The sequence below is a fragment of the Micromys minutus genome (assembly GCF_963924665.1).
Source record: "Micromys minutus genome assembly, chromosome: 12".
NCBI classification, from domain to species: Eukaryota; Metazoa; Chordata; class Mammalia; order Rodentia; family Muridae; genus Micromys; species Micromys minutus.
In genome coordinates, this window is record NC_137981.1 from 54,453,981 (window position 1) to 54,478,548 (window position 24,568).

General features: G+C 47.5%; 1 protein-coding gene across 1 annotated transcript in view; it reads right to left on the minus strand.

The window, feature by feature from the left end:
- SCARA5 (scavenger receptor class A member 5) overlaps positions 1–24,568 on the minus strand; it is an 87,150-nt gene that overhangs the window by 55,552 nt on the left and 7,030 nt on the right. Inside the window, exon 3 of the mRNA XM_080926720.1 lies at positions 10,554–10,682. Coding sequence (XP_080782846.1) covers positions 10,554–10,682 — 129 coding nt within the window. The remainder of the gene's footprint in view (positions 1–10,553; positions 10,683–24,568) is intronic.

A 24,568-nucleotide genomic window follows, 5' to 3' on the forward strand; every position in this document is an offset into this window, starting at 1 on the left:
GTGAGTATCGAACACGCGATGAGAAGGAAGCTGTCACTCTTGAAAGGAACTCATGGGCTGAGTGGGTGGCTCTTAATGCACCCGGACGGCGCTGCTATGTCTGAGCCAGATAAGGAATTTGACCTAATCACCCACTGACCAAAGGAAGAAAGGGTTGAACTGTGTCTCCCCATAAATTCATCATTGAAGTCCCGGAGCCCAACAGTGTACACCTCATATCCAGAGAAAGCCTCAAGGGAAGGTCAAAGGGGGGAGCAAAGATACATATACATTGTATGCATGCCACACACCATACATACCACACACATACCATATCCTTCCTCTCTTCTTAGACACATAAACATATACATACACAGCACACACAACACACACCTTATATGTCACACACACCACATATCCCATACTCCCCCATCACACACATACCACACACATACCACACCACACATTCATAACACACACACACACACACACACACCACATACTACAACATACATGACACACATGTGAAAAGTGGGGGAAAAGAATGGCAGAGACTCAAGCAGACTAGTTTACACTCTCATTGATAGCAGTATTCATTAGAACTCAGAAGCAAGCTCACACGCCCAGCCTACAACCTTGAAAACTTTCAGTGATATCAACTAATCAAGAACAGGACAGATCCCACCTGCAGGAGGTACCTTCTGTAGTCACAGGAAGTAGATGGAGAGGCCAGGTACTAAAAGGGTTGATTGGGGATGAGTGCTTAATGAACATAGTTCCCCAGTAAGTTTCTGGAGAAGGTTCTGGAGATGCAGCTGGTGGCTACGGTCACACAACAATGTGGATATACTCAATGCCATTAAACCATGTACTTAAAGATTAGGTGTGGTGACACATGCCTTTGATCCCAGAACTTATGAGGCAGAGGCAGGCAGATCCATGAGTTCAAGACCAGCCTCATTTACATAATGTGTTCCAGGCCAACTTAGCAAGACCCTGTTTCAGAAAAGAAAGAAAGCAAGGAAAGAAATCTGCACACGTAAAATGGTAACAAGGGTAGATTTTCTGCCGCACATTTTCCCACAAAGAAATGATTCCAAAGGGTAATTTAAGAAGGATGTTGAGTAGGGTGGAGGGTGGGAAGATGGACTGAGTTTCAGTCTGGGTCTCGAGATTCAACCCCAGGGATGATGGAGGCAACTTGAGGGAGAGTCTGGCTAGAGTCAGGCAAGCTCTCCAGGCAAGCGATTACTCAGCATCCGCCCGGTCCCGCCCAAGTCCACATGATGGATGGGCCAGCTGGGAGGGACCCCATGAAGCCCCAGCTCAGCTTTCACAATTGAAACTTGGGGACCTGGCTCTGCTCCCATCGGCTAGAGTTTTCATTCTTTACTGCCTCTTACACGTTCTTACATCAAATAAAGAGGTAGTGGGGCCTGAGTTGGGCTAGTTCTATGGGCTTGTTCAAAATGTAGACTAGCCCCTCTGCCCAGTAAGTACCACAAACTTGGGCTTTGTGTTGCTGGGGACTTTTAGGGTCTTCAAACTATCCCTTCCCATAGGCTTTGGGGGGCAACATTTCCAAAGCCCCTCTCCTAGGAAGAAAAGCAAACAGCTGAGAGCAAGCATCTCCAGCTGCTACACATGTTCCAAAGCCAAGAGAGAGAAAAAGTTATCCCAGCCCCAGATGTGTAGTTAAATGGGAAGCAACAGGCAACGGGAGGGAATGGGAACATTTCCATAAAGCTGTTTTATCAAGGAAATTTGAAAAGCCATCCCTGAGAGCTTGTGTGTTTTGCTTTGTAATTTCACTGTGGTTCTGGGATACCCTGCACATCTGTGTATGAGCATGTGCCATAAAACAGACCTCATAAAAACCCACATGCCCAGGCTGTGTATGCAGGGCCCAAATGAAGGGAATAGAGAATTGGCTTGGTACTTGCTTCCATGTGGAAAAACCATCCCCTATGTCAATCACTTCTGGCTGATTCATTCCTACCTCCAACCCTCATACTTATTAAGAATCCAATGGACAATGTAAGACCTTAGGTTTGGCTTGATATGCCAGAGCTCTGCCTGGCCCATGCTTTTAGGTTCAACTGGTCTACATTACTTTACAGAGGTCAGATATAAATCATGGCTGGACAACGGGAGCGTATAGGACAGGCTTTGAGCTATGAACAGGGCACACCCCAGTCCCCACCCAACCACTAGTACCCTTTAAATTGGTTGAACCCCTGTTCATCTAATTTTGTTATTGTTGTTGTTGTTGTTGTTGTTGTTGGTGGTGGTGGTGGTGGTGGTGGTGGTGTGTGTGTGTGTGTGTGTGTGTGTGTGTGTGTGTGTGTGTAATATGCATGTATGTACGATTATATGTGCCTGTAGAGGCCAGAAGTCATGTCCAGTGTCTCTCTATTATATTTTTGCCTTAGTTTCTGGGACAGGGTCTCTGGCTGAACCTGGAGCCCAATTAGTGGCTGGATGTTTGTCAGTGAGCCTTCCATATCCTCCTGTCCCTTTGTCCCCATCACAGGAGTTTCAAGGACACACTGTCACATCTAGGCTTTTATGTGGGTGCTGAGGAGTTGAACTTGGGTCCTCACATTTGTGTAGTGGGCACTTTACCCTGAACCAGCTCCTCTGCCCATCCCTCCTGATGTATTATTATCCTCTGAGGGAACCATGAGCGTCGCTGGGCTCCCGTCTCCTCACTGTGAATGGAGGTGACATAGTAGCACACTGGGGGATCAGTTGACATGTTGGATGTGAGACAGAACCATTACTGTAATGTGACTGGTGAGCAGCAGGTCATGTGCAAGAAGGTCATGATGCCTGGGGCAGTTCAAATGGAGCAGGTTGGAGAGCAACAGTTTTGCTGCTGGGTGTTATTTTAGAGGAAAGGCAGATAGGTATAGATTAGCAGAGGACCTTCATATACCTGCACCTTCCCCCTCCCCCTCCTGGCCACATCCCATGCCCAACATTGCCCTGTAGGATACAGCTACAGAAACCAGAACCAGCCAGAAAAATCCTGACAGGGCTTCAGATTTGTGACCCTTCAGATATCTGCTATGTGTGGAAGGGGTCATGGGTGTGAACTTCAAAGGTGAGATATAGAAATGATTAAGAATGTTCTAGAAGTAGCACCAGCTGGTAGGAGGATAGTGGTTCCTATGGGCAGATTCCTGGATAAGGTATTGGGTTGTCGCTTTTATTTTCTGCCTTTTCTGACACTACCCAAGACAGTGCTTGTCCACCTTTCCAATGCTGCAGTTAATGGAGTTCCTCATGTTGTGGTGACCTGGAACCATAAAATTATTTTATTGATCCTTCACAACTGTAATTTTACTACTCTTATGAAGTGTATGTAAACATTTTTGGAGGTCAAAGTTTGCCAAGGGGTTGCTATCAACAGCTTGAGAACCACTGACCTCAGGGAGTGGATACTATGTACATACGTACACAGGAAGCAGTTTTTCCATATCCTTGACCTCTCTGCTGGTTGCTCAAAGTGTAACTAAGCCATCTGCTGTATTTCTCTTGGTAACATAGATGATTCTTCCTGTGGGCCCAATAACAACAAATCACTTACACATATTCACAGAGACAGGGTAATTTAAAAGTTGGGCCACTCCAAAATGGTGGAAACTTTATATAAAGACATCAAACTACATCTTCACCCTCTTTAGAGCACCATCAAGGGTATAGCCCTTGGAAATGATTGGCCATGTGGATGATGGCTTCCATGCAAGCATTACCTGCACAGCAAATGGCACACCCCAGTTCTTTTTGATACCAGGCGTGGGCCATGCTAGAATAACAGAAGAACAACAGAAGGTGGCCTTTCATTATGAGCTACAAAGAAAGGGAAAGGGAAGGGATTCGATGACACAGTATGGGACAGTTTTACCCAGAGTGGGGTCATTTGCATGATTAAGTGCAATCTCAGAAGGGCCCTCTCTCCCTACTCCTGAATCCAGGAGAGATACTACCATGGGACACCAGGCTCAATGGCTAAGAGGATTTAGTAGGATGGGAGACAAGGCATCTAAAACCAGGAAGGGAGGAGGGAGCCTTTCTAGGTCAGGGGTGGGTAGGGTTCAGGAAAGGGCTACCTCTCTTAAAGCCCAACAGGGCAAATCCAAGCTGCCTGGAATAGCCTATGACAGAAGCCCTGGGCACCTCCCTCCACTAGAACCCAGGCTCAAGAACAATCCAGCCTCCTTCTTGGCCTTGGCCTGATGAGGAACTCTACATCATTAGTCTTGGCTCTCTCCTGACCCTCATGTATGGAGTTGGAAGCCTTTTCTCCCAGCAAGAGGCATTTAGTTCAAATAGGATGCTATACTTGTAAAATTGGGTCCCACCAGGTGGACCATGTCGGTAAATAGAGATGGGGAGTGTGGGGGTGGAGGGCATCAGTGACAGTGGGCTTCTCCTGATAGTGTAGAGGTCCCCAGAGTCTCTACCAGGAGCTCTTTGGAAAGCAAGTGCCCACACAGAAAGAAGTGGGGCCTCCATGTTAGAACATGAATAAGGTGGCTCAAGCATGGCAGACAGGGGTTCACTGAGGATGCCCCTCTGGTGCTGGGAAGGTAGGTCTCCGGAAGAAGTCACCCAGATGTGTTGCTTGAGGGGAAATGCAACACTATTTGATTCATAGCTTTACTCCAAACCAAAACCAAACCAAAACAAAGACACAGCACAAGTGGGTTCTGGCTTTGTTTTTGTGTTTTGGTAGTGAAATAATAGACTTCAGGAAAGAAGGGGTGGCCCAGAGGGTGTGTATGGATCTTGTAGAAGCTGAGAAACCAGATCCTGCAAGCAAGGCCCTCTGCTTCCTCTCCACCCTGGCCCCAGACCCATTTACAGAGTTGGGGTGGGGCTGATGCTCCCTAGCCTCTCTTTCCAGCTTGGTCCCTTGCTCTTCATTTCAGGAACCTCGGCTGGCCAGGATGCTGAGCCAGGGAGAGCAGTATCTGAACAGAGGTTAGAGGAAATCTCTCAGTCACCTGGGGGTGGGAGAAGAGTGAGGAGGTGAGGGGTGGGGGTGAGGGGGGTGGGGATTGCCTTGGGACAGCCAAAACTCCACTGGGTGCTGAGCTTACTGGCTTGGAGAGGGATTCCTGAGGCGTTTTAAAAGGGCCGTTTGATTACCAAAACCAACGGAGTTAGAGAAAATTGAAAAGAATACATATGTGTCCCAGTGATGCTCCCACCCATTCTACCACTAGGGTTCTCATGACTTTGAGATCTCCTCTCTTCATCCTTCTATATACATATTTACAGAACAGTCCTGGGGGTTCCCCCCTCCTCAGCAACACGACTATGTAAGCACTCACCTTTGTTGCTGAAATATGCATACATATTTTTAAGGCATTAAGTAACATCTTTTACTGGAGACCAGTCTAAGAGGATCTTATACCTGGAGATTTCCCTTTTTGACAGTGAGTGGTCCACCAGTTCAACTTCCTTTAGTAACGTTCACATATTTGTCACCAGCTGATAAGGACATCTCCCCCAACAACCCATTCTTCCAGTGAGGATCTGTCTAATTATGGATAGAGAGAATTTTTTAACAGAGCCCCAAATAACCAAACAGTTAACAAGAGTAACTGAATGACTTCAGAGATGACCCCATTCATCCTGGTAGCCAAAGATGGGGCCTAGGTCTCTGGATGAAAAATTAAGAATAGTGTCACCCAGGTGGTGCTTTGTCAGAGGCTGGCTCTGAATACACTGTAGCATCATGTGACCTCAGACCTAACGTAAGAGTCTTGTTTCCCACTCTCCTATTCAACATCCTAAGTGGCCATAGTGACTTAAGTTTGGCCTGAAGCTGTGAACCACCTCTGTAGCTGAATGTGAGAACGGCTGTGCACTTCTATGTGGTGAAGGTATTTTATCCTTATGGCCAAACACGTGCTCCTCCTGGTCATCTTCCAAGTTATCAGTAGGGCACGGACATGTTCAGATACAGTGCACCATGTTTTCATGCTCAGAGCCTTAGTCTCACTTCCTGTGAAGCTCATATTTGCTTTAGAACAGAGCAATTCCAAGTCACTGGTTGCACAATGCAAGCACAGGCACTCTTGAGTAAACACACACACACACACACACACACACACACACCCCACACAAACACTTTGCTTTTCTGACTCTGGCAGCTTTAGATGGAGACTGGAAGGAGCCACATGAGAGGCAAGGATCTGGGTGTGCTGATGGAGTCCATGCTGAATGAGGGTGAGGTTTGCAGGAAGGATTCTTTCTTTGGAATCCACACTTGAGTAGAAAGCGGGGCCATTTGCAGAAATGGAGGACACTGGGGGAGAAAAAGATTTGGGTGGGAAAATCAAGAGTTTTGGCTACTTGCTAAGTTTGATGCAACCCACTGGTCATGGAATGTATTAGATTGGTATCCTGGAGAAGGGTCAGAAGGGAAGACAGACAGAATTCCAGAAGACACAATAGTGACATAGGTCACTAGGAAGATAGTTTGGCCCATGACTGAGATCTTTGCTCCCCAAGATGTACAGGTTGGGGTGAGAAGCCAAGGGCAAGCAGTGATTGCTCCTCAGAGAATCGTATAGCCCTGTTGAGCTCTGTGGGGAAGCATTGAGGACTCCCCTGGTTCAAGGCAGATGACACCCTGGAATGTGAATACTCACCCCCCCCCCATTACTGCTTTTAAAGCTGAAGCTCAGGAGCTTAATTCACTTCCCCAGACAGATCAGGAGTGATCCAGCTGGGCCTGGAGAGGCAGCTCAGCTGCTATGAGCACATTCTGCTTTGCAGAGGACCAAGTTCAGTTCCCACCATCTACACCGGGTAGCTCACAACCACCTGTAACTCCAACTCCAGGGGGATTGGATGCCTTTGACCTCAGCAAGCACCGGTACTCACATACACACACCTTCACACAGAGACACATATATGTACACGTAATTTTTAAAAATTTAAAAAGAACAATCACCGTGGTCTGCTGAATCCAAAATGTCTCTGCTAATTCTGTCTGTGTCATGGTGTGTCTGTCTGCTCTACCTCAAAGCCCAAACTCTATGGCTAGGACCCCTCCTTGGTCCTCCTCCTTCTCCTCTACCACTTCCTTCTCTTCCTCCTCCTCCTCTACCTCGTCCACCTTCACTTCCTCCTCCTGTGTCTCCCACAGTGTGTGGCATTTGGCTGGCACTTGGGAAGTGATGAGTTGGCTTTGATGAGGGCAGGCTCTGAGTCCTTGGGTGTGCCCACCAAGTCATGTTGCCTAGAGAGGATCAGCACGGAAATTCCATGTGTTTAGGACTTCTCACAATAGCGTGGAAGCAAAGGCATGCCATCTGCTTGGTTTCAATTCCAGTCCAAACTCACAACCCCCAGCTAGTGGCAAAATTTTCTCAGCAGCCCTGGGAACCCCCAGCAGACGGCAGAAAGATGGCTAGTTTGAGCCCTGAACAGGTGTGTGGGGGCACACAGGACTTCCCATCTCTTCCTGAATTGGGGAATGAAGAATGTGTGTGTGTGTGTGTGTGTGTGTGTGTGTGTGTGTGTGGTGTTCCTTTCCTCCTTGTAGATGGAGGTGCTAATGATCAGTCCTATGGGATCTCTTGTCCATAGTTGGCAGCAAAGCCAAGATTTGTTCCCTGAAATTCTATGTCCAATGCTCCTGCATTTCCCCACCGGGCAGGGACTCTACCTCACATACCAGGAGCCTCAGATAAAGCATGGTTTCCTGATACTCTGCTGTATTCTAGGCCTGAACCCCAGCCCTGCGGTTCTATGGGCCACAACATGCAACTCTAGATTTTCTAGGTTTTCTAGATCCCTCTGGTGTTATGGGGACTGGATGACAAAATCTACCCGAAACCCTATGAAAATCATGAAGCAGATAGAGAGGGTCTGGGAGCCAGCTGAGACAGAGGATTGCCAAGAATTTGAAGCCAACTTGGGCTACATAGTGAAGTCCAGATCAGCCTGGGCTACAATACAGAAGAGCATGTTGTGTATGACTAGCAAGTTCTTCCCAAGATGAAGCTTCCACAGTGAGAAGCTAAGAGGCAGCCAGCCTTGCAAGTTCTGGGTCACCCTGAACCAGCCCCTCCATTTCCCACCACCTTGATATCTCCTAGGAAGGAGAATCTTAGAGGTATTCAGTTAGGCCACTAAAGAACCTTCTTCCCTAAGACGGGAAAGAGCTTCCTCAAGGACCTGTGTTCAGTACCCCATTTTCCTTCCACCGGTGAGACCAGTGCTGCCTGCCCTTCCATGGACTTCCCTCAGACACCTCCCCCAGAGGTCGACATGATTATCCAGATAAGAACCTAAGGAGGCCACACCCTCAGATCCAATAGATCACTTCCAATCTGCTCAATTTTCATGGAGTACAGGCAGTAATCCGTTACAGCAAAACTGACAGGTTCAAAGGTGACAATGATGACGTGAAAACCCTGCTCAGGTTTGGACAACTTGAAGAGCCAAGGAAGCCTGGCAGCAACTCCACGGGATTGTGAAACCACACCCGCCCTCTTTCCTGAAGCTTCCAGGACAACATCATAAATCGTTTCTGACCGCTAAGCCAAGAGAGAGAGCCTCTCCGTGTCACGCTGTACAGTACTGTTGCTCAGGGGACAGCTCTGTTCTGAATGGGTGTCAGTCTTCACAATAGCCACGCTTTGCTCGCAGGCCCACCCTCAAGGCAAGTAGAATGTTTCCCCTTCTCAGGGCAGCAGCCCTTCAGATATCAGAAGAGAACTTCCCTCCCCTTCATGTTTCTCTTGAGGTGAGATGGTACCCTCAGCCTCTGGAGTCCTGTCCCAGGTCCCTTGCCTTCCCTGTTCCTCTCCTGGAAACCCCCGTTGGTCACCTAAAAGTTTCTGTTCAGAGCAGCTATAACACTATGGCTTTCATGCTGGGTTGAGAGACTTTCCAAACATTCCAGAAATTAGTTTTGGTCATGGCAGCCAAAACCACAAAACCCAGACCCTAAGCTCTCACCGAGCAGCCCAAGAACATGTTCAAATCATCCCCTGGCTGGCTTGGCCCATGGTAGACCTTGTTGGACACCATCCTTTGGTCGTTGGGATGAATCATGAGTTTTTCTTAGTGTTGCTATTGGCCACCCTCAATGCAGTGCTTGGTGAGACGGGCACCACCCCCTGAGACCCCAAGTATGGAAACCTGAGGGTACAGGCAACACCCACTATCTCATTACAATACTCAAGTGGCTTGTCCCACTGGATGCATAGTGAGTCAAGATCAGGGAGGTCCTGGGCATCAATCTCAGGGTTTCCAGCAAAGGGTCATCTGTAAGGGCTGAACTTCCAGAGTCTTGCCCTCTAGTTAACTCAAGGACCCCACCCTGAGCAAGTCAGCTCTGCCTGGTCAGCAGCCTCTCTCCAAACAACTCCACCCTTTTTCATGCTACAGCCATTTTCCCAGAGTGCACCGCCCCAGCACCACTTGTCCCCTAGCACAGAGCCCACACTGCATTTCACCTTGACTGGGCTTTGGTCACCTGACCCTGGATTGGCCTCTAGAGTGGAGACGCCTTGAGAGAGGCCATATTTAGCTATGTTTCAATCCTAGCACAGTAGGTTCTCATGTGAGAGAGAGCACCTTTGGCCTACTTTGTCAAACTGTCCATATCTTCATAGAGAAGGCAATACATGAGTGGCGCTTTCTCTGGACAGAGCCAGGAAGAAACCACCAGAGCCTGGTTTTACAGTCTCTATCATGGTGGGACGCCATGCATGTGGGAAACAAGGCTACAGGGAGCAGGTCAACAGGCTTCCATTGGATCCCTTTCTTCTCTCTCTCTCCCTCCCTCCCTTCCTTTCTCTCTTTCTTCTCTTTCTTTGTTTCTTCTTCCTTCTCTTGAGACAATATCTCTTTATAGAACATTGGCTATCCTGGAACTCACTATGTAGACAAGGCTAGCTTTGAACTCACAAAGATCCACCTGGCTCTGCCAGGATTAAAGGTGTACACCACCCCCGCCCCCAGATCCCTCTCTAAATCTTCCATCTCTGCCTTGCTCTGGCTACTGGCTGTGCTCTCCCTCCCTCCACCCCACCCATCAAAGTCCAACCTCATAAACAAACATGGAGGAAGAGCCTGCTTAGTTCAGAGAGAATCTATTCTAGCGTTTTGTAACTGCAAAGGAAGCAGGCTCCTCCAACCCTGATGAACCTCAGCAGCAAAGTGCTATGTGAAAGAACTATGAGAAACCCCATCCTGCTCACTACGCACCACATCCCAGAGGTTGGGGAGTCCTGGAATAAGGCATATGCCCCATGATGATGCAGGGATAGTCAGAAGTCACCCTGGGAAGCTGGATCTCTCCTACTGCACTCAGAGGTTCCACACTCTCGGACAGCCTTCCCTGCCAGTCTATCCCACACAGAAAGACAATGCTACTGAAGAGCCACGCCCAGTCAGAAAGAGTAGCTAGCATCTTCCTCTGTGGTTTCCATAGCAAACAAGGGCAGCCTTTGGGCTTATGACAAGTGAGGATGGGAACAGAACCTCTGAGTCTTCTTCTCTCATCCCCAAAGGTGTGAACAGAGAAAGACTGCTCTTACCTGCTAAGATGAAGATACCCACAAGAATCAGGAAGACTAGGAGGTACAGCCCCAGGACTGCATGCTTCAGCGCTGACAGGGAACCCAGCTGTGTGCAGCAGCCACCCGCCCGCCGTTTGTGACCTGGACCTAAAAGAGGAAAAATGAAACAGGAATGAGAACAGCCTCATTTTTCCTTATGAGGTTTCACCTCTGTCTTGCATACAGATGTTTATGCACATCTGCAACACAGCTGCCACGATCAGGAACTTTCTAGGACCATTACACGCTGTTCAGCGTTTTTATTTGTTTGTTTTTTTGTTCTCCACCTGCCTTCTAGCAATAACCCAAACAGGTTTGTGTGGTCACCATAAACCCGTCTCCAATAGCAACACACTAAAGTAGGGTTTCCAGTACGTTCTTGACCAAGCAGCAGCACTGTCTCACGAAACTCAGGGAATATAAGGAAAAGTTTAAATAAGAATTCCTGGGCTCCCAAGATGGCTCAGTGGGTGAAGATGCTTGCCGTGCATATCTGGAGATATGACTTCTGTCCGCTCAGCCCACAGCAAGGTGGAACGAGAGAACTGACACCATGGAGTTTTCCTCTGGTCTCCACAGGGCGCTGTCATGTGTACCCACACTTATGCATACACACATGTTGATAAATGAATTTAAAAGAATGGGACTTGCAAGTCCCACCTTCTGCAGAGATTAGGAACACATGGGAGCAAGCACTGGGCTCTAGCCAGACTAGCAGACAGGGCACCTGCTCTGGAAGAACTTGAGGGCTATATATAAAACCTAGAAGTTTTGGGACATGCTAGAGCAATGGTTCTCAGCCTTCCTAATGCTGCAACCCTTTAACACAGTTCCTCATGTTCTGCTGACCCCCAAATGTGAAATTATTTCATTGCTACTTCATAACTATAATTTTGCTTTTATGAATTGTACTGTGCATATCCGATGATACGCAACCCCTGTGGGGTTCGTGACCCATGGGTTGAGAACCACTGAGCTAGAAGGTTCAGCAGGAGTCCTTCATTTTAGTGTTGGCAACTAATTAAAAACTAAACTATTAAAATGCATCTGGACGCCAAATCTGATCATCAGCTTGCAAACTTGGGGTTAAATTTACCAAACACCACAGTAACCTCACCCTGTGCAGTCAGACCACCAGCATCTGGTGAAAATAAAACAGCGACCGTTGACACGGGCCTTACGGACTGCTTGTCCGGCCTCTTTGGGCTCACATCCAAACTCAGCTAACTTAATGCCTGATGTACTAGTTGGTTTTTTTGTTGTTGTAATAAAATTCCCCACAGAAGCAACAAGAAAAGATGTCATTGTTTGGTTCAAATGTGTCATCCATTATCATAAGGTGTCAGGACTGTGATGTCACATGGCCTCCGCAGACAGGAAGCAAAGAGAGATGAAGGGTACTCTTAAGCCCACTTTCCCTTTTTTATTGACTGCAGTTATTCTAAACCATAGGATGCTGCTGCCCACATTCAGGGAGGATCTTCCCTCTTTAGCTAAAGTTTTCTGGAAAGACCCTCATGGGTACACTGAAGGAAGTTTTTATAGTAATTCTAAAGACCTGATGAGCTGGCAATCAAGAGGAACCATTATACCTGTCAACAAAGTTACTTGAGAGACCGAATCAGGAGAATGGTGAATTTAAAAGTGTCTGGGCTACATGGTGAGTTCGAGGTCAGCCTGGGTGACTTAGTGAGCCCTTGCCTGGAACTAAAAATAACAGGCTGGCTGCTAGTTCTGAGGAAGAGTGCTTGTCTAGCAGGCACTGGGCCCTAGGCCCTGTCCTTAGTATCACAAATAGCAGCTACTGTTAGGGACAAACCTTGCATTAGGACTCAGGTGACCCATCAACTCAATCTGTCTTTCAAGGCAGGGCTTAAAATCCCACCCAGAGACCAAGAAAATTCCAAACCTCCACCACTATTGTGTCAATTAAAAAAGGAAAAAAGCTTATCCCAGACAGCTTGTCAGAACAAATGTGTGACATTCTTTTCAAAGAGCAATGTCTCTGCTTGGCTCTCTGCTCCCTGGAAGTGACTGACCCCTCCAGATGGACAGTCCTTTACAATCCAGTGTCACTGCCTGGAGCAGGTACTGAGAAGAAGTACAAGAGATGCTGAAGTCATTGGTATTTAAAAAAAAAAAAAACTTTTGAAAGACGGTGAGGCACTAGCAATTTCTTGGTACGTTTCATTGGCTTTGAGAAGCAGCAGAGGCAGTGTTTTCTCTCTTGAGAGTCCTTAACTGACTCTTGTTTTGTTACCGCAGGGAAGTAGTGGGTGGCAATGCATGCCTTTGGATCCGCATAGTTCTGGATTCTCAGAGGTGTTTCCCATCCATACCCCATTTTATTGTAAACTCTGCCTTTAAAACAGCAAGCAGGACGGTCACAGCAATGTTGTCATAAGACATCAGGCACAACTCAAAGCTCACTGCCAAACAAAGAAAGTCAATGATCACCATTCTCCCCAGTCCATAAATGTTAGCACAACCTGAGAGTCAAGCTGGTTTCCCACTAGCATTTGAAACAGAAAATCGTGTGACATGTGTCTCATTGAATCTGGAACTCGCCCATTTGGCTAGACTGACAGGCTGGTGAGCCGGAACTGCACGTGTGTAGTTGATGTCAAGTCTGGCTTCTGACGAGGATTGAAGGGAATCAAAGTCAGGTCCCCACGTGCAGCAAGCACTGACTGAACCATCTCCCTAGACCACAGAGAAGTCATTATTGCTTGGCCTTTTTTTGCTAAGATCAAGGGTAGAAGCATATTTTTGAGCAAAATCTTTATCTTAAAAAGATGGCAGATTTGGGACTTTCCTCACATACTCCTGGCTTCCTCAAAAAATGTGTGTGGTACATGTCTGGTTTATCCTGTTAAGTTTTGGAGGGTCAATTGCCATACAGAAGTGGGTAACTAACAGATTTATAAGCAGCCACAGAAGTGTAAAGGCGTGCATGAGGAAGACACATGTCCTGGTTCTCTCCTGCCTCCATCCCAGTTTCTAGACCGAGGCTTGGCACATGTCAATCAAGAAGTGCAACCACAGCCCTCCAGCAATCCCAGAGGACAGCAAGAAGGCATGAGAACAGAGTGATGTGGTCCAGGAAGTGCTCTGGCAGAGGCGCTGAGTCTGTGTCTGAGGGGGAGTCCACATAGAGGAATCATGCTGGTGAGCCTGAAGGACAGGCTTGCCTGAGAGGCTGATGTCCCCCATCCCTCCGGCCCCATGGTTCAGTGAGCAGCTGTTGTAGATTCAAAAGCTGAGACTCTGAGAAGAAAATGTTCTCCCCAGTGTGCGAACAGTTCTGAAGAAAGTCCTGGCAAAGCTGCTAGTCATTAGATTGTGTTGCTTGCAGCTGAAGGGACGTGGTGATCACACTGATGGAGAGAAAATGGTGAACGGCAGCAAGAAGCTTCCAAGCCAGTGGCTCTCAACCTGTGGGTCTCTACCCCTGGTAGGGGGGTGTCAAATGGCCCTGTCATAAGGGTCACCTGAGACCATCACAGAACGTAGATATCTATGTTATGATTCATAACAGAAGAGAGGTTATAGTTATGAAATGTAAACAAAAGTGATTTTTATGGTTGGGGAATCATGGCAAAGCCGAGGTTAGGAAAGTTGAGGAATCCGAGCTCTAGGAGGATCATGGGAAAGGTATTCTCTCTAGCTACGCCCTCTGAAAGAAACAGCCAGTGACCAAGAGATGATAGGCCGGGTTCAAGAGGTCAACAGAGGCTGAGGCCAACAGCTCTGAGTAAGTTGAAAACTAAATCCACATAAAGTGACCTAAAGAAAGAGCTCAGTGCCCAGCATAGGAGATGGTGATCTAGGCTCAGTGCACCAGCATAGAAGATGGTGATCTAGGCTCAGTGTGCCAGTATAGGAGATGGTGATCTAGGCTCAGTGTGCCAGTATAGGAGATGGTGATCTAGGCTCAGTGTACCAGTATAGGAGATGGTGATCTAGGCTCAGTGCACCAGCATAGGACATGGTGATCTAGGCTTAGTGTACCAGTATAGTGTGCCAGTTCTAGGTGAGGAGGAGGTGGCTGCTGCCAACTGTTGGAGCCTCTTCATCTTTAAACATCTGTGCCTGCGTGCCGTCTGTACTATTTGCCATGGCTGGGTTTTCTAAACTCTTACATTCTTGAATTTATTTAGGGAAAAACTGTAAGATCATCACACATGAGTTAACATCCTCCTAGTGAGTAGATAAATAAATGCTTTACTATTAAAATAAGAACTGTGCACTGGTATGTGACTCAGTCTCTTTAGGTGCTGTTGTGTTAAACATAGTCACATTCTGAGAAACACCAAATTTGATGACTGTAAGACAATCACAACTTTCTTTAGATGCTCTAGATTAAGAATGTTCTGGAAGTGACTAGGAAGAACACACACACACACACACACACACACACACACACACACAGGCCTAAAATGGCACAAGCTTGTAATCCCACAACAAAATCTAGGGAGGTAGAGAGAAGAGAATCTTTGGGATTTGTTGGACAGCCCAGTCTAATTTACTTGATAAGTTCCAAATTAGTTAGAGAGTCTGTCGCAAAAGAATAAAAGAGATGTGGTCAGCAGTTGAGACCAACATGCATGATTGTCCTCTGGTTACTTTTCACATCCACACACACATAGGCACACACAGACACAGACACAGAGACACACACATACATACATACATACACATGTGCACATATACTTACATACACATGCACACACACATACACAAGCATAATTACACATGCATACATACATATACACACAAACACACATATACACACAGGCACACACACATATACATCCACACACAGATACATGTACATACACATTCTCAAACCTTCTGGAAGGCAGTACACTGAGGATTACTAAGTATCATCAAGAGAACTATGCTAGGACCTCACACACATCTCTCATGTGTAACTGTTGGCATGAGATTCTGCCCACCCCACATACTACAGGGCTTCAGGAGCAGCAAGGCTTGGTAAGGCTCTCTGCAGGAACATGTGAGCACATTTATTTTTGCTGGAAAGGTCATCTCTTACATTGGTCTCAAACAAATAAATAATTGGCAAATTTCTCCTTGGCTACAAAATGTAACTTGGAGCAAAATTTTGTTCTGAAAAGCCAAATGAAGGCTTGGCTCTCCCCACACACCCAGGACTTCCAAATACCACTAGGTGCCCATGTAGATAAACTATGTAATAAATTCCTTTGAAACTTGAATTAACCTTCTTCAACATTCCTTGAGCTAAACTCAACTCTGCACATTCTCATTCTGATCCAGTGATGAAATCTGGGGTAGAGAAGTCCATGGTTCTAGAATAAAATACTTGTCATAGCATGAGAAAATGTGAAGACACATTTTTGGACAGAAAATGAAATGTCTATTTATTAGGGGAGAAAACATTTGATTTCTTTTTTGATAGGACATATCCAAAATGAGATTATATTAAAGTATTTTATTACTCCCAGAGGTTAGGAGTGTAGAGTACTCTTAATAAGGGGAGCAAGAGTGTGCCCAAAGAAGAGCATCAAGCACCCCAGCCCTCCTCCCAGCACTTTTTTTTGGAAGAAAATTGTTTTTTCTTCCGATCTACAAACGTGCTTGTAAGTTGGGTCTGATAAGTCAGGTATTTATCTCCAAAGCAACTGGTTGGAAACAACAGCCAACCGGGGATGGGATGATTCTGAACCCACCAACTTGAGTTGTTACACAAAAGACAGTCCTTTGCTTTGGTTCTCATTGGTCCAGGGCCTATAAACAGCAGGTGGAGCCAGCGTTTTATTACTGGGAGGAACCCCAGCTCATCCAAGGATCTCCGCTAAACCTGCCCAAGTCTGACTTCATTAGGATCAGCTTCATTCTCACACTGGCTACTCATTCCTCACATTGTTTTCATTGTGCTATAGGCACAATGTGAGGTGGCCCCAGATAACCTCCCTCCCTCTCCCCCCTCCCCCCCCCCCTGCTGCTGCTGCTGCTGCAACCGTGTGCCTGTAGTGAGGACTCCATTCAGCTATGCAGAAGAGGCAAAGTGAAGAAAAGCCTCTGACCTGAAGGGACAGTGGGCCATGTAGTAAGTCTTCCTAGGGCCGGGAAATGTCCCAACCACCTATGCTATGGTGGTCTTCCTTGTGTATTCTGGAGAATTTTCCCCCAAACCCTTGAAAGTTCAAGAGTAGAGAGAATGTCTTTCGTGCATCAGTAAGATAGGTGGGGGCACCCAAAGAGCTTTAAAATCAGCCTGGCTACCAAAAAGAGCAAGGTGCACAGAGAGGAGTGGATGGGCAGCCCTCCCCTCAAGCACTAAGGAGTGGAAAAGGGATAAAGGCTGCCCACAATAGCTAGTGAGTTACTCAATCGTGCTAGATAATTAGATAAAACAAAGCAAAATATTGGGTTTTGAGGGCTTTGAGATTTTGTGGATGATGCTGGAAATGGTGTCTCCCTGGAGGTTACTGGGGTTCTGAACTCCTGACTCATTACCTCATCCTGCACAATGCACAATGTGTTTTTTTTTAAAGCAGTGTCCTTGGTAACACCTATTGCAATAAATGGGCACGTGTAGTTAAATAGTATTTTCCTGAGCTCCTAGCCACGGCAACCAATTACACCAGAGGAGGGGGCTCATGGGAAGTCTGATTTGCAGCCAAGGCTAGAAGCATATACCACGCCTGGGGTGCATGAATGGGCTCTAATGGGGACAGTCTTATAGTAAGGCCTATGTCTGTGGGACCTGATGCTATTTTCAGGAAGATACTGTCAGAATCAAAGTGAATTAGATGACAGGAAGCTGGTACCCTGGAGCTGGTTATTGATGGAGAGATGCCCCTCCTTCTTTTTGATAAGCTGAGCTAGTCTGTGTTGATTGTTGAGGGGGAAGGTGGAAAAAGAAAACCCGACAGCACCACTCGGTTTGGTTTCATCCCATTCAGCACAGCCGACTGGGCTACAGTAAATGGCAAACAGTGGTCCTGCTCCACCTCAGGCCTTACTTGGGGAAAACAGGCCAGAGCAGAGGATGCACAGCGGGAGGGGTGCAGGGGGGTGCAGACGGAAGGAAGCAATCACCTTTATTATCAACTGGGTCTGCACCTTTCACACCCATTCCTAAGAAAAGGAGGGAAGGTGGTGAAAAGGGCAGCCTGGGCTAATTCCAATCCATGGGGCTCTAGGATAGCCCCTCCTATTACTTCCAGATTGTCTTATCATTTTGTTGCTTCTCTGTGAAGTTTCTGTGCCCCTCCCCAGCCCCTTCCACTCCCCCAGGTTCCTCCGAATAAAGATCCTTTGAAAACAATCAATGCCTGTGCTCATCTTCCCCAGAAAACCAAGGTATGGACAGCCTGCTGGCTGCTGCGCGCCTGCCCTTACAACTAAGACAGGGATGGAAGTCACGTCCAGGAGTGGAGAAGAGCCGGCAAGGTCAGCCAGCAAGTGTGACGGAAAGAGCCATAGAGGACACAAAGGACGAATGAATCATGGGGCCTGGGGGGCACTGCCACTATTCTTGCCTCAAATGGAATTATATTATGTCAAGTTTCCTTAAATATGTATATAACATACATATATATATATATACATATATGTATACAATATATATGACATACATATATAACTATGTAGACCATATATATAAATATGTATATAGCATATACATATGTGTATATGTATATGTGTGTATATATATATATAATAAAGTTAAGCCACTTGAGGTGATAATGCTTTTCCCAAGAGCCATAGACTAAATAAAATTCCCAGGGCCGGGCAGGAGAAACCTCCCTTCAAGTGTCAGTCAGAGAAGTCAAAAAGATTCCCAAAGCAAAATAGGCTTTTACCATGGCCTTTGTTTGCCTCTTAGAACTTGAAGCTAAGAGACCCTATTGCTGAAGTCACTATGAACACATGAGTCAGAGGAACTGACCTGGAGAAACTGAAGAGTGTTTGTTTGTTTGTTTGCTTTTGTTTTTCAAGGCAGGGTTTCTCTGTATAGCCCTGGCTGTCCTGGAACTTGCTCTGTAGACCAGGTTGACCTCAAACCCAGAGATCTGTCTGTCTGCCTCTGCCTCCAAGAGCTGAGATTAAACCTGTGTGCTATCACGGCCCAAGTAGTATCTGAAGAGTCTTTGTGAGCTGCCAACAGAGAAAACCAATCAATAGTCTTACCCAGCTGTAAAGCCTGCAGACCATACCAATGACCAGCACAGCAAGATAACCCAAGGGTACAGTGCAGGACATTGTTCCTCTGTCTTGAGGGCAGCAGAGAGCTGTCTAAATTGGACGTAAGACCAACTCAACAAGAGAGAATAAATGGTACGTTAAACATAGACAACTACCAACTACCGGTGGCTGGTGAGGAAAACCTACTACAGCTGCTTCCCCAAGCCAGCATAATTCCTCACTGCACTCCAGATGCTTATCCTTGTGCTCACAGTCAGTGTAGCTCCTGCCCCTCATCAAAGCAGCTTCTTGCAGCAGACGGAGACCATCACAGGAAGCGTGACAATCAAAATTAAACCTGAACACTGACTGTGGAGTGCCCAGCCCCAATTGTGTCTACCATACAATTCCCATACCCACGGCTCAGGGAACGTCACTGAAGAGGAGACAGAACAGGGAAGCCACACCCATAAAATCTCATAAATTTGGTCACCTAAACAAGACCGATGCAATGTGTCAAAGCTGACAAGGATTGGATGGCCAACCACTAGATCAAGAACTACAGGCAATGAATGCCTGCTGAGCGAGAAAGATCTGCTTCTGCTAGAAGAAGCCCCCTCCCAGGATTATCCAGTACACAGTCAGCGGTCAGCCCTAAACAAATGGGGGCGGTTTGGGGAGGGGCAGGGTGAAGTGTGGGAGTGATGTCAGTACAACACACAAAACTCTAAAAAATTAATTAATTAGTTAATTAATTAATTAACTAGCTTAAATAAGCGAAAGGCAGTGCCCATTCTTTAAAAGAATACTGCAAATATTCTTAGGAGGAGGATGCTGCCTAAACATACAGGATTTCAAAAAGCTCCAGGCCTATGATCCTGCTTAAATTTAGGCCAAAAGATCACTTTCTTGGGCTGGAAAGATGGCTCAGTCGGTGAAGTGCTCCCCTTGCATACACTAGGTTCATCCTTAGATGAACCTGAGTTCATCCCTAGAAGCCATGAAAAAAGAATCTGGTCAAGCAGATCCCTGGGGCTGACGGCTCAGCCATCCCAGACAGACTAGGGAGTTTCAGTCAGAGAAAAACAAGTTGCATGATGCCTGAGAAGTCACACCAAAGGCTGACCTCCTTCTTATACACACACATACACACGTGTGTGCACACACACTCCACAACAAACAAACAAACATCCCAGGAACATCATCATCTTGTAGAGTAGCCCCAAATTCCAGTAAAGATACCAATTCCTCTCCTGCCCCATGTCAAATGCCTGAACTGAAAATGTTTGTAATGTGGACGGGAGGGATTCAAGCAGGTCTGCATCCTCAGACGACCAGCGCCTTGCCTGCCTGCCTGAGTGAGCTGGCGTCTCCTTTAGGTGGGGAAAAATCAAGTTCAATGTCCCTATTTTCTCTTCCTCCTTTTTGCAAGCAGCTGCAAGCAAAGGCTTTGGAAGGGTCACAGGGGCGTCTGCTTTTGAAGACAGGAAGGTTGAGCCATCTGAATGGGACTTTGCTTGGTGTGTCCCCCGAAGGCTGCAGCTGGGCCACCTTTGCCCCAAAAGAGAGCAGAGTGTGCCTCAGGAGGAAGCTCAGCATATCTGAGCAAAAAAAAAAAAAATAAACAACACATTTAATGCTGGGCTTGTCTGTGGTGTTTTATTTAGGACCTTCCTTCTTTCCTCTCCTCTCTCTCTCTCTCTCTCTCTCTCTCTCTCTCTCTCTCTCTCTCTCTCTCTCTCCCTCCCTCCCTCCCTCCCTCCTTCTCTCTCTCTTCCTCTCTCTCCCTCTTTCCCTCCCTCCCTCCCTCCTTCTCTCTCTCTCTCTTCCTCCTTCCATCTCTCCCTTTCTTCCTCTCTCCCTCTGTCCCTCCCTCTCTTCTTCCCTTTTCCTTCTTCCCCACCTCTCCAAGGGTTTCAGGGTCTCAAATAGATAAACAGGAAGACACATAGGACTGAGAGTTGACTGTTGTACATGGTCCTGAGAGGACAATGGCATTATTCCCTTTCAACGACAAGGACTCTGAGCAAAGCCAACCCCACTTCAGATGACTCACTTCTATGCACAGACTTTTAGGTTTAAAAAAAAGTGATCTCGGGGCTGGAGAGATGGCTTATCAGTTAGGAGCACTGAAGACCCAGGTTCAAATTCCAGCACCCACACGGCAGCTCACAACTGTCTGTAACTCCAAGATCTGGCAGCCTCACATAGACATATATGCAGGCAAACACCAGTGCACATAAAATAGAAAAGTAGATGAAATAATTTTTTTAAAGGTGAGATGCCCACCAGGCATAGAACAGGGTTCTGGAGCTGCCGTCGCTCTTGGGCCTGAGGATGCCTCAGGTGTGAGACACAGTAACTGGAACTCAGAAAGGAAAAGCTTTCCTAAAATGGTCCCCTAGCCTGAGGTAGCCCTGTAGAGCAGGTCTTGGGGTGTAGGACACACCTGAGACCCCATGTCTTCCCTTCTCCCATCTGCTAGGGGCTCCTGGTACCTGGACCGAGAAGATAGGAAGCAGAGAAAAGAGCAGTGTCAAGTGGTATCAGCGAGGTCTCTGCACACAGGCCTCTGCACACAGGCCTCTGCACACAGGCCTCTGCACACAGGCCTCTGCACACAGGCCTCTGCACACAGGCTTCTGCACCAGGCCTGAGGACCTGTGCCCAGGTTCACAGAGGTTGTGGGTGGCCTAAGATCTGACAGACTGAAACTCTGGTTTCTTCTTCCCCCCTTTTGTCTTGGAAAAGAAACCCAGTGGGACACCAGGCCAACAGCATCCCGGAGGGGCAGGGCGGGCAGCCTCATCTACCAGTACTTGGCTCTCTGCTCTTATTTAACAGGACACCTAGTGTCCTGGTACTGAACGAGTTAACACCCTATTCTGCTCTAACCTGGAAAGGGAGGTGCCCCTCAGTGAGGTCATAGCCACACCCTGTTTAGCTACCCAGCGGTTCTCAGCTATGGCAAATGAAGCAGGGATGTTTGATGGATGTAAGGTGGATGTAGCAAGTCCCCTGGGAGTATAATTTAATTTTATGGGGGAAGAAACGAGGGACCAGGGAGTCCAGGCTACAGGCATCCTGCCACTACCAGAAGCACATGTAACTCATTACTTTCCTTGGCTTCCCATGGGGAGCCATGGATTACGCCATGCGTGTGATGGGGCGGGCTGAGGCCACGGAGAGAGCAGGACTATGTTTTCCTAACTCTAACACCCTTCTCTGGGACACACACACACACACACACACACACACACACACACACACACACACACACACACACGCTTCAGAGGAGGCTGACCTAGCCAAGAAACTTCCCAGGACTCCTCTGTGAAGTGGTCCTCAGCTTGCTGAGCAGGCAGGGGAAACAAAGGCTGGCGGGGGGGGGGGGGGGGGGGGGGAGGGGAGGTTGAGGAGGTGTGGGAAAAAACCTGGGAGGGGAGGAAAGGGTAGGAATCAGGACTGATTGTCTCAGCTCTGAATTTCGGTTTGGAGGGATAACCGAGTGAGACCACATGGCACAAGGAGCCTTTCAGAGCTTTTCTGGGACGGTTCTCCTAAACATGTCTGATATGCTATTGCCTAGCAGGTTGTAGCCTGTCCTTAGTCTTACAGTCCACAGTGGGAGCTCCAGGGAGGCTGCTGAGCGAAAGGAAGGAGCAGCCTCAGAGGTACAGAGAACCAGAGGCTATTGTGGAAGCAGGCATCTTGAAGGATGTGAGGATGCTACAGTTTGAAAGGGGCCTTTCATGCAGGGAACCAGTGATGGACCAATTCCCTCCCCTTTTCTTATCACCTGGGAAATAAAAATAGAGGAGTAGAGGGGGGAAAGGAGAGAACAGAAGCTAGGTGCAAGCGGAGGGGGGGAATTGGATAGAAGGGGTGGTAGTAGAAGCAGCTAGGTATTTGCAGGGACACGGGTGGAGGAGTCCCTTCCTTTGCATCAAGGACACTTCCTGGCAGTGGACCCTCTAGTCCAGCACGAGGCATGAGGCTTTGACCCTCAGATCTGTCTCATGCTTCCATGCTCTGGAGTTCTCACTTTAGCCCGCAGAGCAGGCGCTCTCTTGGCCCTCGAGTCTTTTGTCTCTGGTCCTCTCATGAGGAGGGTAGGACACAGCAACCAAGACAGAGTCAGTACCAGTTGCAGCTGGGCACACTTGCCAACTGGGTGAACACTGTCCTTCCACGAACGCCTTGCTGCACAGGGCTCTGCTGGCAGCCAGTGGCCAGCCCGGGCCACATCCCTGAAGGTAGCTTTGTCAGGCAAAAGGCAGACTCTGTATTTTCAGTCTTACCTGCCTCCCACTCAATTTCTCTGGCAGTTCAGACTCTGGAGGAGGGAATCTTAAGGATAAGCAGCCCAATGCTTTCCAGCTCTTTTCCCAGAAAGGAACCCTCAATTACAGGCCAAAAGGCCCCGAGTACTTGAGTGGCCTTGGGTAAGTCATGTGCTAATGTCACTGGCTTCCTGAGTACCTCCAGAGTGCCTGGGGAACCCAGAGAACCTGTCACCTTCCCTGGCTTCAAGACATTTGGAGTGCAGTGAGGATGGAAAAAAAAATCATACACACACACTCACATACTCACAAACACTCACTCACACACACATATTCACACACACTCACATGTACTCACACATACTTACATACACACACATACCATACACACACACACACACACACACACACTCCCCCACACACCCCATATATACAGCATATACACAATACACATACCATATGTACACCATACACACACACTCACATACACACTCACCCCCCCATATATACAGCATACACATAATGCACACATCATATGTACACCATGCATACACACACACTCACACGCACATACACACATGCATACACACCCACACACCAAATACATACACACACCATATATACACCATACACACAATACATACACTATATATATACCATACACACAATATACACACCATACACAAACCATATGTACAGCATACATACACACACAGACATACACATATACCATACATACACCATATATATACCATGCACTCCACACATATACACACACACACACACACACACACACACACACACACACCACCCAGAGGAGAGCCCAGCTGTCTAGAATACAATACATTTTACAAAATGATTGGTTATGGTTTATGTCCCCTAAATAGACTCTGGCATTGAAGTCTTCTTGGTCCACAGATCGTGAGGGGATCTGGTCCTTAAGAAGTGAGAGGCTCCTGAAGCGTCTCATTTAATTGACACCATAAGGGGCTTGTAATTTGCTGACATCATTTGTAGGTGATGGAAACTTCTGGAACCTGGGTCTGGAGAAAGTAGGTCATTGGAGGGATGTCCTTGAGGGACTGCAACGTGTCCTGAACTCCTCTCCTTCCTGGCCACTGTGACATCAAAAGGCATCCCCCTCTGCCTGTGCTTCCGTCATCACGGCCTCCTGCTCACAACAGGCCCAAAGCATTGGATCCAGACAACCTCAGGCTAGAACCTCTCCAACTGTGAGCCCCCAAACCCTTCCTCCTGTAAGTTGTTCCTGTCAGGTGTTTGGGGCAGTGGCTGGAAACCAAACACAAGCTCTGAGACTCAACAGGGATGTGTCTAGGGAAGGGACCCATGGGTCACAGAGCAGGGGTGGGACTTGAGGTGATAGATGGAGCACAGGTAGGTGAGAAATATGATGTGGGAAGACTGTGGCTGCCTCAGGAGGTGGGCAAGAGCAAGAAAGTACAGATAGAATCCAGGGGCTCGTGTTGGGAGTGCCGTCATTGGGCAAGGAGGCCAAGAGAGAACTGGGAAGGATGT